At 32.4% G+C, this 15968-nt stretch overlaps 1 protein-coding gene across 2 annotated transcripts; it reads left to right on the top strand.

The window, feature by feature from the left end:
- Window positions 1-3317: 3317 nt before the first annotated feature.
- On the top strand, window positions 3318-15719 carry LOC123708745. Of its 2 annotated transcripts, none has more exons than XM_045659615.1 (4): window positions 3318-3540; window positions 11609-11742; window positions 12084-12165; window positions 12236-15718. In XM_045659615.1, exons 2-4 carry the CDS (start codon window positions 11618-11620, stop codon window positions 13595-13597), a joined length of 1569 nt encoding a protein of 522 aa, XP_045515571.1. In that variant the 5' UTR covers window positions 3318-3540; window positions 11609-11617; the 3' UTR covers window positions 13598-15718. The 2 variants fall into 2 exon arrangements, with proteins under 2 accessions (XP_045515571.1, XP_045515563.1); XM_045659607.1 differs by lacking the exon at window positions 3318-3540 and adding an exon at window positions 3932-4125 and having other exon boundaries at window positions 12236-15719.
- Window positions 15720-15968: the final 249 nt, after the last annotated feature.

Raw genomic sequence — 15968 nt, 5'->3', positions numbered from 1 at the left:
TATTTTCCTTAATAAAAGTGTGTCGTCCTCGGGGCTCATTTCCCCTCGTTGAAACTTACCAAACTACTTCTTAACGGTGGATTTTCCTGGTACGGAATCCGTATTATGTTTATTGCTTTCAATATTACTTTTTTGCTAAAAACTGTAACACACGAAATACTATTTTCCATTTTTTAAACAAACAATTTTTTCTTCGCTAATAATATTATATCTCTAAATTCATACACGTGTCATTTGAAGGTAACTAAAAATCAATAAGTTCAATACTAGCGCCATCTATGTGTCAGCCTACGAACTATTCAGCCCACGTAATATATTTAATTCGATAAACGTTAAAATATAATAAAAGAGTATTTTACTATTGTGATCAATGTGAAAATAGATGAATGGGATAACGACTCTTTCGTATTGGAATTGAATGCAATGACCATAGTATTAGTTTCACGTACTTAATGACTCAAGCTTTACATTTTGTACACTTATAATACTTGCCACGGGAACACTTCAAACTTGGGTTAAAACGTAGTAACGTATTTACCTGGAATAGTAATTTTAATTTCATTTCAATAGAATTTAACTGATATCGAGGTTCAAAAGTTTCATGAAGTTACGCCTGGGGTATCAGGTTCGATTGATTGATTCAGGCTATAGCAAAAAATGGTCTGGTAGATTTTGAGGTGCCTACCCTACTTAGTTTCAATTTTTGAGGTTTGATGTTTAAGCAGCAACAATTTCCTGGTTTAACAAATCTTCTTCTAGTTTATTCTAAACTAGGATTGGCACCAATAAACACATTTCCTTCTCCAATAAATAGAAAATATTGTAAATATGGGTGTCTATTTTAATACTAGAAACTGTAAATATGTAAAAAATATTAATTGGTGTAATAAAATTTAGTAATTGTCTGTGTAATAGAGATTATAATATCGCTTAACCACCTAATATACTTAGTAGGGCTACCACAGACAAGCAGATCTAACGAGATTTAAGGTTTTCAGTTTCGTTTATATGTGAAATTCTGTGGCAACCCCTAACATTTGTGTGTGCAGTGAATACCTCCTTAGTCACATATTAAATAAACCACGGCGTTACGTTAAATAAACTTTAATCTACTCTGTGTTAGCCTTATCTTCCTTCCCGCGGTTGTGAAACAATTTAATTAATTAGACTATATAAGATTTGTAATTGAATGTATACGATTTCTATTAATGTTATAAAAAATCAAACAAATTCTATGAAAGTTACACCATCATGATTCAAACTAATACATAATATTGTTTTTATTGAAATATACAGAATGTACAAAATATGTAACAATTCCCGTTAGGAGCTGATATGGGTTACTATTTGTTATAATTTTAATCCATATAAAGTGAGCTTTTGAGTTACGTTTTTAAGCTTTTTTCAAAACAAGTCGAAAAAGCATCATCAAAAATGTATTCTTAAAACAGTATCAAAATAAATTTATTTTATCCAATTGAATTATAAAAACGACAATACTGGTTATTTATTAATAATAAAACACAACAATTATCTGTTGAAATTTAAAAATACAAGACGAAAAACGATGTTATTACTCGATATATAGGGAATATCTCAGAATAGGTCGAATTACCAATAACCCTGTATATTTCAATCTTACTGGTAAACATTAAAGTATTGTTTATTGAATTGATCTAAACAATATACGTTTATCTTTTATTTAATATTAAGATAAAATAAAACCTAATTGTAAAGTAAATGTACAAAAATGTAAATAACACTTTTGTAAATATCAATATCTGTGTGTATTTGGTGTCGAGTAAAGAAAAGTGAAAGTTTATATTGTTTTATTTAGCGATTAAACCCTTTGCTTACTAATATGGCGCGATATTTTATTCTAAAACCAATATTTTTCAATTACAAAATATGATTTGTTTTATTATTAATGTACACTTATGATTCCATAAACATGTACATTTACTGGCACATCTTAAAACAGCGTAGAACCTACGGCAATAAACTATCTGTCAGTGACAGTGACAAGTGACAACAAGGCTGCTAAAATATTAAAAGAACTACCTTCATGGTTATGGGTTACATAATGTCATTAAAGTCCTTTTTAAGAAGATAATGCTAGCGAACGTTTTTCTTATTACTGTGTTAATAATAATAATTAAATTACTAATAAGAAATTTTCCTAATTGTCTATTCTTTATTGAACCAAGGGGTAAATACGATAAAATACGAGCCAATATTATATACTTTTCCACCCTCAATAAAGGGTAAAATCGAACAGAGGAAATATTAACAGTAAAAACAATAATTCATATATGGGAGCGAGCAGAGCTGCACAAGAGAGACAGACATCGAATTGCATTCGTCTAGTAGACAAATTTTATGGAATGTTCTTTGAAGCTTGTAGAAATTAATCTTAGTATTTGATTTCCAATGCGACTTAGCTTTTCAAGAAAAACGTTGAGCTTTGCACTTAACGTCAGATTCACTTCATGCCCGTTTTCAGTCCATTAAAAAAAAACAAAAAATATATTATTGCTTAATCATATTTTCTGATAATATCCATAATTGACAAACAATAAAAATAATTCAAATTGTTTATTTATTTGGACGCTGCCCTGGTACAGAGACATGTAGTTATACATAAAAAATAAATTACACTTTAAAATTGAGTTTAGTAAACCTGTTCTGTAATAAATCTTTAAACATAATTATGAAATAATTTTGTTAGAACTGCTGCCATCTATAGAATAGCATTGGAATGGCGGTCAAATAAGTAAAATGTAATTTTCAATTTTTAAGTTCAATAACTTTTTGTTAAAGATTTGATAGTTAGTTCAAATCAAAGGTATTTATTATATACGTTAATTGTGGTATCTAGAACATAACATATTTTCGTTTGATAATACATTTACATTTTCTATGACCCTTTTATCGAGCTTTATACGTTTCGTACTAGATGGCGCTAGTAGTTCCGTAAACATTGCTTTGTTATGTCTAAAAATACCTAAACTGATAATGATTACATGACATGATGAAATAGAAATTTAATATCTATAATTTCCTTAGGGTTTTCAATTCATCTTATACGGATAAAAGTTTTATTTTAGTGTTTTCCTTTTGTATTCATAAGTGCAACAAAAAATGACGTCTATTGCGTTCCAGTGTTTTCAATTTGCGAGTAATAAGCAGGCTGTCTCGTTCTTCATGTGTTAAAGAATCGCGATACAAACAGAGACAGATAGCTTTTGTCAGTCTCTTACTGAAAACTGTATTTCGTATCAGCTGACCTGACAAGCAAAGCAAAACAGTCGGTGCGCGACCATCTTGTCAAAACTGGAGTTAGTGACAATAAATAAATATTATAAAATGTCCTAAATCACTCGTAATGACTTAACTTTTGTATCGTATCTAATAAAATCGAGTGCATAGTTCGTCATAGTGCTATTTTTATCTCGTTAATAGTAAATTTTCCTTTATAATTCGGGTTTGTGCTGCGTCAAATGACGTCATGTGTGTGATACACGTATCGCTGCCGAGTTCGTAAGTATTTTCTTTTATTACTGAATTAATTATATTAAACAGGCAATTATTCCAAATAGCTTTCAGTTCGACCTATGTCAGTTTCATTCATGATTCATGTGGAAATCGCAATAATAGATTCTATGTGTCTCCATACTGGTTACAGAAGTTGGTAGATTGAAGTGCCCTTGAAAATTATGCAGCAAAAATCACATAGTTAAACCAATTGGGCTATTAGTTGTAACATCGCTTTCTATTCGTATTAATGCACTAAACTCTTGATTTCCTTCAGATTTTTTTTTATATTTATCTGCATAGTAACTGAGTAAAAACGTCGCGCACTTGTCGGCTATTGGTGAGTAGGTATTATGGATAGCGAATGCTCTCGAGTTTAGTTTATAGAAAGTATTTATGTATCACAAACATTTGATAATAAAAGTACATGATTCAATTAAAATGGCTGCCATCTGTAGAAAAGTGCTAATTACTTGACGCTTATTAATAAACACTTACGTATCCATTACCTACCTACAACATCCATCTATCTACCTACTTCTTCATTTTTGTAACAGCGTCATGTCAACAAAATGTGTCTATAAGATAACGGTGAGTGAAATAAAACTACTTATAGGATCCATAATGCTTGGGTGATACCCTGCGCGCCTCAATACATAAATAATTATCCATCGCTTGTTATTGACAAACAAGAAACAAGTTACAGTCCATTAGTCGTTATTTCGTTCGGCTATTTTTAATCCGTAATCCGCCTGCATTGGCGATTGGCGAATGATATGGACGAGTTTTTTTAATCACGTGTTTACATTACAACATAAATATATTATGTATGTGAGCAATTTTTTTGTTGAATCCGCTAAGAAACGATTTTCTCTCAATGTTTTCTTGAAATTTTCGCGTTATGCCATTTCAAGGATACGTTTTTATATTGGAATATATAGCTGTAGAAGTCAACATGTATGTTGTTGTTTCTAATGGCCTAGATTTTATATAAAATGATAGGTCGATATATGAATGCCCTTGTACCGTGTCCTACCTCAAGTTTTATTTATCGTCTCTCTCTGTGTTATTTGCAAATACAGTGAAATTAATTCCATCGATTCAACACAATACATTTTTATTTACGTGGCAATACAGTGTATATTATTCTGAATAACGTGTTCAAATATCAATAAATCTTTTGAAATTATGTCATCCCCGTGGCGCAGACAACATGTGGGAGTTATAATTTTCTAATCCAAGGACATTTTTTGAGGTTAAACGAGTAACAGCCTTATTGAAAGACTAGAAACATTTTAACATAATAAAAAGTACAATAATTAAATAATAAATACCTACCTAAATAAGGTATGAAAACGTGTTTAAAGATAAAACTTTTGACTGGTGCAAAAGTCCGTCGGCTTGCTTCACAACATTCGTATATATAGGAGAATAAAGAAAATGTTCCTATACCACGCAAATTAAATCAGTTTACTTGAGAACCAGCGCTGACCTTCCCGGATTTTCAATAGATTCTATAAAAAGAATTCCAACCCTCTTCTTGATATAAAAGATTTTGATTATAAATTGACCTTGAAATTTTATCGGCTTCCTGAGGTGTGATTCTCGCGCCTCTCTTGAGCCAATGTTGTGCTCTCAGGCATTTACATAGTCCCTCACTCTTGAATATATACCATTCACAAATACAGAGATTTTACTCATTCAAAATTATTCACAATAGCGAATTATATTATAACAATTGCGTGTCGGAAGGATGTTTTCTCGTTGGCCTACGTACTTACAGCTTGTAATAAATTGCCCTGCGCAGGATTACACAGCACTATTACCGCGTCATTGATTCAATTCATCATTATTCTCGATTCTCACAACTAATCTCAAACGTTATATGACCTAATATATTCTTATATATAAGTTCGAAAGTGACTATTATTAACCACGATCACACTGTATTATACTTTGTATCTTGAATGTACACATATAAACATAGTACATGGTATGATTAATACTTGGAAGCTTATTGAAAGAAAGAAAACACCTATTATACGTAATAATAAAGGAAGTATAGTTGAGATATATTAATGATTTTATTTGACGTAATAAATTCTACATAACTTACATATTTATTGTTAATCTATTGTTGCTCAAGAAGAATTATTTCGGTATCAGTATAGGACAGGTTAAGATGTTGCTTATTTTGTGATTGTTAGTGAATGTATAGTTTTGATAGTGAACATTTTGCTATTAAGTGGTTTAAGAATAAAATAACTATAATTTTTATAAAGTAAAGTTATTATTTTTTACAGCGCGTTTAATTTGTAGTAGGTACTCGTGTAAACAATATACATACCTAGTCCAGCCATAAATTATGTTACAAATAAAAATGCATTTTTTTAAATGTAGTAATGTTATATAATTAAAATTTATGTCTTTGATTTAAGTCTCGACAAAAAATATTCTATTAGAAATGGCCACCTTTGACTTTGAAACAGGCCTTTAATCTGTTTGGCCACGAATCTATGGATTTACGCACTGTTTCCAAGAGAGATTTCGCCACTGCCTGCTCCAAATATTTATAAAGAGCCTCAATTTCACTGTGTCTTTTCCTCTAAAACTGACCATAATTTGAAGTCTGTAGGGTTGAGGTCTGGGCTAGATGAAGGCCTGTCTTCAGTTCTTATAACGGAAACGTTGGAAATCTGGAATTTTTTAAAAAGAGTATTGTATCTTAGCTTTACACTTTAGCTGAAGTTTTTTTCACAAAAATGTAGTTTTGTGCCTCCTTGATATAACACGCCCCACCAAACCATCACTGATGCAGAATGATGACCAAATTGTACCTTTCTGACCACTTGAGCAGCTTCCTTAGAACTGTGAGCGTACACTTTATCATTTTGCTTATTATAGTGTTCTTCAATCGTGCATATTTTTTCATCGGTAAAGAGGCCATTTCTGTGCTTTTCACCTGCGTATCGCGACATAAGGTGTTTTGATCGATCCACTGTCTTAATTGTAAATATTGATTTAGGGCATGTCCTGTTTAGCGCCAAGCTTCAGGTCTTGTTTTATAATACGCGACAGTGTCCTAGCCGGAATCTTCATTTTTCGCTTTAAGATTTTTTGCTTTCTAATGGGATTTCGACGAATTCTGGCTTTAACAGCATTACCTTCATTTGTAGCTGTAACAGGACGCCTCGATCTTTTCTGGTCTTCGATAGACGTATTGTTGTAATAATACATTTCATTGATAATTTCGCAGTAAGTGTAGGCAATGAAACTGTGTAGTTTATTATATAATACGGTTCATCCCCGTAAATGATTCAATTCTTTTATGTGAGTGTATTATTTATGACAATTCTATTGCGCAATTTTTATAATAATAAGCAAATATGAATGGATGTTGCATAAACAATGGTGTACATTTGGATACGGTCATGACACTTTGAATTTAAACCATGTTTAATAGCACACTGGAGTTGACATTTTTATAAGGTGTCACTCACCAGTCACAGAATTAATAATCAAATTAAATATTAGGAATAATATTATATATATATATATAGAATTCATTAGTAAAGCCCCATTAGGAAAGTCCCTAAGTCGCTATTAAAATATACATTAGTTAGAACATACAGAGTAAGTAAATCGTTTAAGTATTGATTAGAGATGTTCATTCATTGATCTTTGTTTATAATATTTTATGTAATTGGAGGCAAACAGGCAGGCTCACCTAATGCTAAGTGATACCGCGGCCCATGGACACTCGCATTGCCAGAAGGCTCGCAAGTGCCGGCCTTTTAAGAATTGGTACGCTCTTTAATATATAATATCCCATCCCGAATATGAGGAGATCGGAAAATGAAACATTCGAATTAATAGAAATAATAAAACTATATACATAAATGGTTGTGACAAAATTGATTAGACCCTAGTCCCTCTTATTTTAATAAAATCAAATATTATATTCATCTATATCAGATACATTCAGATCAAACTGATGACCTCCTTTGTGATTTCGGTTAATTTATTTAGTTATTAAGACTCATAAAATATATCTTTCGTCATAATATGATCCATCCCATTAATTATATATAATGCCCTAATCAGAACAACAACAAAAAACCACTCTAAATAGGTTATTTCTAACATCTCGTAACAGCAATAACGTTGGTGTATTTCTTTTAAGATTAAATGAGAATTTTTTTTATCACAGTTAATGACACTTTTTGTAAGCGATACAATACATTTGAGTGGATTTAAAAACAGTATACAAGCCTAATACCTATATTATCCACCTATATTAACAAAATATCCACCATGTAGACGTGAACGTAAAACATTCTACGAACATAGAAAATCGATAGTGTTAACGAGAATCATTACTGCGAACATTATCGTTAATTAATTATTTAAAGTACAATCGTTAGTTTTTTTTGTTAAATCGAAATATTTTCTGATATTAATCCAGTTGTACAGTCTTTTTTGTCAAAAGGCTAGTAGACACATATTCTGTCTACTGATACTCTGACGAAAAAAAATCACATCTGGCACGTCCTTAGTAGTTTAAAAATAAAATTTGTTTAAATCGTTTTGAACAATACTAATTACTTTCTCTTGGAATATATTTTTGTCGTAACAAGGGTGATTAAGTAATCTTACTAATGACGAAAATAATTTGGGTTTTTACGTACTTCAATGGCTATTTTTATTACTTTATAAATAGAATATGAATTTTCTTCGGGTTATGCCAATTGTAGTATATATTTTAAGAAATATATAATAACTAATGTACTTTTTCGACTCTTTGAAAACAGACGATTTATTACATAAGTTAAAGCGGTCTAATTGGACTGATTGAAATTGTTGTTTACAGTGTCCGAATTTGTAATGTTAGCTTTTGTTCTGAAATATAGAACCTATTCTAGCTAGAAAATGCTAGTAAGCCTATGCTTGTTCTATCCTTAACGATTCTGTAAATAAATTTTGAAACGCTAAACCCACTTCATACAACAATTTTTATTTAGGTAGCTATGTTTGAACCGATTAAATTGATAAATCGATGGGACGATGACAATAATAGATAAAGTAAATACATAATTAAGAAGAAAAACTGAGGTAGTAGGTGTTAGAATAAAAATAAATAAACTAAACTTGAAATGGGCGGAGCACATGGCAAGTGGAACAGGAAAGTAGAGCAAGAAAGTAGTAAACTGGGGCCCAAGGTACATAAACGAAAAAGAGAGAAAAGAAAATTTGTTTGTGGATAGACCAAATTAAGGAAGGTAGACTGCACATTGCAGATATTGAGGAGGCTGTTGCCAAAAAAGTTCACATGTATATAAATGTGTTTTAGTGTACAGTATCTGAAATAAAATTCTATTATGTTTATTATTAATTGAAACTTGTGTGTATCATAGTCAAATCTTATTTTCAACAATATCACACACATACAGATAAAACTGATAACCTCCTTTTGTGAAGTTAGTTTTGATTTATTTAGTTATTAATACTCATAAAATATATTTGTCGTCAGATAAATGCACACAAGCAGTTGAAGTTTTAACTCGTAAGTTACTAAACTAAGTAGAAAAACTACAGTAATATTTGATAAAATTTTTAAATAGAACTAATTTACAACCGGTACTTACACTTCTACAATGTATTACTGATAAATGTCCACGTTTCCTTTTAAATGATGATTGATAACGCAAAAATAACAGTAGAACAGGCGATAAAACGTTTTAATTAAAGTATTCAGAATAAAAATGTTTCCTCAAAATTAAGTTATTAACACAATTTGCTACCGATCTATTTACAGTTTTTAATTATGTAGATCGAATTATATTTTAGTTTGTAAAGATTATTTCCCGGAGTTTGTTCAGTGATCATGCATGTTTGTTCCTGATTGTACACGCAGATATTGTTTACATAGAACCAATGCATTGGTGCACAGCTAATTCGAACTTCACTTTTGGTGTGACAATGACGCTTAACCAATGGGATAGAATTACGCTATGTATAATATCGCAGAAAATAAGTTCTCCACTTGTCACAGAGGAAATGTTCTGGGAAATAATGCTCGCTAGCCTTATGTATGAACGTTTTGTACTTTAAAACAAAAGAATTACCTGACCTCGTAATTTTCGCACGTTATAGTGCCTCGACCTTGACAAACGTATGAATTTATGTCTTCAAATTTCGATAATTTGCTATCTTGCTTAACGTTCGTTTATAAGTTGTAAAAATCACAATATTATTTGTGTGGAATTTTGATAAATATCGAGTGTTTCCATAGTTTCATTAGGCAAGATCTACTCCCGAAGGTAGTATAAGGAAATTTACTGAACATTTCATTTAATGACGAACGGCCAAAAGCAAAAAGTGACCCAAAAATAAATGCAACTGCATCTCTGTCTGTGCCAAAATAATAAAGTGGATAAAGCAGGGATCTTGGCAAAATATGTAGGCTAATTTCAAATGATGGATTACATATTTATTAGTTATATTACAAATAATTTGTTGATTGTCGTAAAACAGGCCTTGACAAAAGTTACCATAAGTTCTATTTAGTTAGATTCGATTCTACTTATGTAACAGGCTATGTGCTATGCTATAACACAGAAAGTCCCTGGCTACAATTCCTCTATAGAATAGAGATAGAACTAAATAATGATCACCAACTAAGTCTTGAAAATTATGCATAAAAGAGACGAAAGTCTATTAGTGACGATTATGATCTATGCCCAAGTGATTACTTTTCACCTTTAAGCCTCTATCACCTGTAATATATTCAATTCACAAAAACATTAAAATTACCTTAACCTTGACCGTTTAGCAATCGTGTCGAGGTTGCGGACAGTGCCCGCCGAAAGTGAAAACTCGCGCGCACGTCGCAACGGGACAACACGGATCCTATACAACACGCAAATCACGTTTTCAATTTTAAAACTGTGTTTAATAACTGTGAATTGCATATACTTTAGACTTCCTCCCAGTATTATTAGTTTAGTATTATGTTACATATAGAACGAGTCTGATTTAGCAGCTTTTACGGTACAAACAACACACTTTGTGTGTGTAAAAATACATTGTTTACCCGAATCCGATAAATTTGTGGTATATATTCTTGTTTTAGTAGAGAATAAAATCTATTACAAAATCATTGCGATGCAATGGAAGATGAGTAATCGAGCAATTTCAACGTTATCGCTTGCAAACGTTACTTTAAAGATATAGGCATGATTAATAACGCACATTTTGTCTAGAACAATAAACTCGGTTTTCCCTTTCTGGCTCCCGAAACCCATTAAAAATGATCTCATCCACTTTCCCTCTTCTGTAAGTTCGATGATTCGTCGTTGAATAAATCACAGATAGTTTTTGGATTGGTCAAAATGTCACGGTGAGTGTGTCAATGTGGTATTAAACTGGTATTTTGAAAACGTACAGCCGTTCTTAAAATTCTTTGCACAGTTTCCTTAAGGCCACAGTATCCAGTGCGTCTTGTGAGCTTTTTCGTTAACAAACATTTAATCCAACTACCACTATTGTCTGCGCACATTTTATACACTTACTTATCTTCTATACATCGTCTTGAATTTGTGAATCGGGAAAAAATGTGTTGATTGCCATTATTTGCGCAGAAATATTGTTTATGTAGTGGTCCCCACTACGTAAAAGCTGGTGCTGACTAATGCCATGTTTGCACTTACGCTTTAACGTAGACTTGATATCCTTGCATTTAATAGGAAACCCCAATATTCCATCATTTTGTTTACGGTATCAGTGTCTTTGCCAAGTGCATATTTTTATCTATTGATAAGGGCTGATAAGAGGTCAACGGCATGCATTGTCAAACATGTTGATCCTTAGGATGCACATTCCGTAATGTAGCAATTCTTGTATATGTAATCTTGATATTTAAAGATATAACACGCGAATAAAGTAGACAATGAATAAATGTCAAGGTAACTGGTATATATTTACTTAATTTTTATTTATTATATTAAACTCACTATAGGAAAATAATTTTAGCCTATCAACCGTTTATATTTATAGCCTTTAATATATTTTACAGACAGTGAAGATGCAAGAGCAGATAACAGACGGGGAGCCGGCGCACCATGCCCGGCGTCCCATGAACGCCTTCCTTATATTCTGTAAACGCCATCGTAGCGTCGTCAGGGACAAGTATCCGAACCTGGAAAACAGGTGTGTACATGGCAATTATTTGTGCGAGATTGTAAGGATGAAAACAAGCCTGACTGGGGCGAAATGACAGATTTAGCGGTTTTTAAAAGGTCCTTCTGTCTACCTACAACAATTGTTTTTCTTTAACTAGAATTCGTAGCCAGATACCCTCGATAGATTTATTGGAAGATTTTTTTTATTAAATTCTTTCAAAAAGCTTCGCATTAAATATTTTATAGAAAAAGGAAAGTAGTTTGAAGCATTTTTGTATATAAAATACTTTGAGAAAGACGATATTTTATAGATGAAATAAAAGTAAGTAATAAGTATTTTTAATCCAAATCTATTATCTAAATTTTCAGATCCATTACCAAAATTCTAGGAGAGTGGTGGGCTAACTTGGACAAAGAAGAGAAAGCTTGCTACACAGGTCTTGCTAAACAGGTACACATTAACATTCCTCTGAATAAGAAAAAACAAGTTTCACAAATCAATGATTTCTTTTATTTTCCAGTACAAAGACGCGTTCTTCAGCGCCAATCCCGACTTCAAATGGTACAAGCTACCCGCACCGCCCCTTCGTACTCTGTCCGCTCGACCCCGAGACTCCTCTGACAAACAAGAGTCGCCCTTGGACTATCACGAGGAATATGAAAGGACAAACAACAACTCCACGAGAATAGACTTCAACAAAAAATCAAACGTCACTGAAAGTGAACCGAAAGAGACATCTATGTTCACACCGGGCAAGCTAGCCGATGAAGCTCAAATGGGGGGCCTCAGCAGCCTCCTCATTCAGAAGACTGAAAACTCAACTCCAAACCCATTTTACTCACCTCCCTCTTTTAAGTTCAACACGATCTCAACTTCAGCGGAATACAGATCTCAGGGTGTAGACGGACCGAAACCAGAGAAACAAGATAATATACGTGAACTACAGAATGCTTTAACTGAAACCACTAAGATATTTAGTGAAGAATTCGAAAATAAAGAATTGTATTACAACTCAAACGAACCTAACGACCAGATTACTAACCAAGATGTGATAGATCAAATAGTTGATAAGCGTTATTCAAAAGAAGATGACGGGTATAACAGAAACTGGTCGGACGATGAGAAGAATTCGAAGTCGGGGCGGTCGTGCAAGGGCAAGCGTTACCAAGAATTCATGGCAGTCGGGGGGCTCTTAGTTAAGCGGCAGAGGAGAGAATACGATAGAATGGACGAAGGCTATAACGCTACGTGTAGCTGGGATCTGGCTAACTATCAAGATGAATTCACTGACCCTACGAAATCAAACTCAATCGACACATCGACTGAAAGCGAAAGAAGTGACGCGATCCAAGCGTCAGAATCAGACAACAATACAAACAAAACATTCAAGGCGGCTGACTTTGACTTAGATGCGAAAATCAAAGCTCTGCCCTCACTTAGCTTGGAGAAGTTTCAACAGAAAAAACGCGATAACAAGCGCAAGAAGAAAACCATCAATCTAAAACCAAAAGCGTTGGAGTCGTCTCAAATTATCAACTCGGTCCCTCGCCCTCTAATTGACGAGCGGCGTGATATGGCCGAACATTGGCGGGAACAAGTAATCGGTAGTCAGAAAAGAAAACCAAGAAAAATTAGTATCACACGACTCGAAATAAACAGTTTAGTTTCCAATTCTATAAACGGAGGTAACAAAATAAGTCCAGAGATTAAAATAGCCACCGAGGCGCCTAGCAGCGTCGTTCATAACATGGAGATTTGCAATCACACGCAGCATGACGTGGACTTATTCGCGCTGGCAACACTCGCGGAGGTCGCGGCTAATACGTCTAAAATTGAGGAGTCAAACACACTCGCCAAAGTGAGTGACCCTTCCACGGTATGAAATGCCGGACTAGCCTTAACAAGATTCCAAAAATTATTTACTTTAAATCAGAAAATATTTATATAGATCTACTTTTACATTACGCATAAAAGATAATTGTACACTTTGGTAGGTTTTATAAATTAGAAATAGAATTTATTTATATAGAAGAACTATATGTATACTTAGAAGTAGCGATAATCTGCTTTTAGAAAGAATGAGGGTGATAGATGTCAGTAATAATACAAGGCATAATGTATTTTATTTATAATATACATAATATTAAGAAAGCATGCGGTGTACAGAATGTTATGTCGCCAGTTAAGAGCATACTGTATTCCGGCCATTCATCACAATAATTTTAAAATGCCAAAAATAAGTCATCATAAATTTTGAACCTCAAATACCTACACCTATAGTTAGTATGTACGTCTGCCTTAGAGTTGATTTCGCTAATCAACTAAATCATTTTTGGGGAGCCTGTGCCGAAATTCTTTTATCTCGGTATCAACGTCTATGATCGGTGGAATCAGCACACGTCTTGAAATTAAATCGAGGCAATTGTCTATGACTGCGTTGCATTTTTTTTTATTAATTCTAAAGTGCAATTAAATGTACACTTTTATATTAAATCATCACCAATGTTAGGTAGTATGAAGCGGCAAAAAATTGTCTGTTACTTGTTGATTTTAACCGTGTATAAGTCGATATTACCAGCACCTAACACATTAACGAGTTAAACTCGTCACGTATAGCTTGTGATAATTTTTTATTTAGTTTTAATTTTAAAAAAAGTTGTTCGTTTCTTTATCTTTTTTTGAGACCTGCTAAAGTATGAAGTCCGCCGACTTTCGATGACCCGTTTTCATCAACATAAACACACAGGTGTACTTGGGTCTTAAATACTTTGCAATGTCCCAATTTGGTACCTGATTTAAAAAAAAAACTTTATGGACTTTGGCATTGGTCGTCGACTTTTACTTTTATAAGCTACGTTTTTGCGGAACAGTGTTTCTCAAATGTTGGTTTTTTTAATTATTTTAATGGATTTATTTAACGACTTCTGTGATGTTATTTTAATCAGAAGTTTAATGGTGCGTAGCTTTCGTTGCAGGTCTAGTCTAGAATAGTATTCTAAAGAATAATATTGAGTACTAAATTCTAAAGTGCACTTATATTATTTAAATCTTACAAAAGATGACACAAGCCATAATGTGACATGCTCATCCAAAGACCAAATGTATTTATAGTATAGAAGATAGGTAATAACTTAGGATCATGTATATATTAAAGTGGTATATAATATCATATTCAGGTGCAGTGGGATATTGGCATTCCAAAGTATAATTTTCCTTCATGGCTTGATTTATGGAATGTGATTGTAATTTTGTGAGCTTTTTGTGGTTCATTAAGGACTTTCAAATGTCAATCAATGTAACTTTGTTGTATATCTATATTAACAATGGTTTAAACTTACAAACATTTGTTTTGTCTTAAAGAGACCTTTTTTTGAATGACAGTTAGATGTTAAGATATGTGGGGCCATGTTGAAGGTAAATTAAGGCATAGAGTATTTATCGTTAACATCCTTTACATTTTATACATTTTCTATATTGTGGTGAGCTTATAAATATATATTTTAAATTTTTATATGAATATGGTGCTGTCAGATCTGCGTTAAGTTAATAAGAGTTTTAGTGAGAGAATATTTTTTAGCAATTGAGGTGCATGATGTGTCATATGAATTTTTTTATCAAAACTAAAAAGATACCTTCCTTAAGCTTTGCTGGATGCATCATCTTCCACAATTGTTTATCACCTTTTCAAAACTTATATTTACCTAATTAGGAGTTGGTGATTGTTACTGTTAGTCATATGAATAATATTAATTTTAAGACCGCAAATTATTTCATGCTGTGAATATGTTTGTTAATTACTTGTCCATACAGTAAGTTCAGCACAACTTTGCGTGTTACTCATATATGTGTAAGAATTAGATATAGTGAATGTAGTTTTTTTGAGAAACACTGGTCTTAATTTAGGGCATAATAAGTCAGCTCCCAAAGTATTTTGTTGAATGTTTTGTTACTAGCAAGAAAAGTTGATTAAATACTTTTATTATTGTAGTAATAAAGTTTATTCATATTATTAAAACACATGTTTTATTTTAGACATTTGTAAGCAACTTTCTAAACATTATAATTAATAGAATACATATTTGAATTAGGACTACATAATATTTTATAACTTAATATACATGTTACATCCCTCCAGAGCATCTATGTTTTAGACAAAGCAATTACATATATACCTTACCAGGCCATAGAATTAAAAAAAACGTATTGTATTTCAACTCGATATCATTCAGTACAGTTTAAAGTTTAGATATAGT

This window comes from Pieris brassicae, chromosome 1 (genome assembly GCF_905147105.1).
Source record: "Pieris brassicae chromosome 1, ilPieBrab1.1, whole genome shotgun sequence".
Taxonomy (NCBI): Eukaryota; Metazoa; Arthropoda; class Insecta; order Lepidoptera; family Pieridae; genus Pieris; species Pieris brassicae.
The sequence above is the reverse complement of the archived record's forward strand: the minus strand, read 5'-3'. Positions and strand labels throughout refer to the sequence as shown.

What these genes read in the sequence shown, in the direction of transcription:
- LOC123708745 (XM_045659607.1), top strand. Translation starts at nt 4,096, where the DNA reads ATGTCAACAAAATGTGTCTATAAGATAACG. An exon ending in TATCCGAACCTGGAAAACAG is followed by an intron (nt 11,743 to 12,083) that starts GTGTGTACATGG and finishes CTAAATTTTCAG; the next exon opens with ATCCATTACCAAAATTCTAG. An exon ending in ACACAGGTCTTGCTAAACAG is followed by an intron (nt 12,166 to 12,235) that starts GTACACATTAAC and finishes TTTATTTTCCAG; the next exon opens with TACAAAGACGCGTTCTTCAG.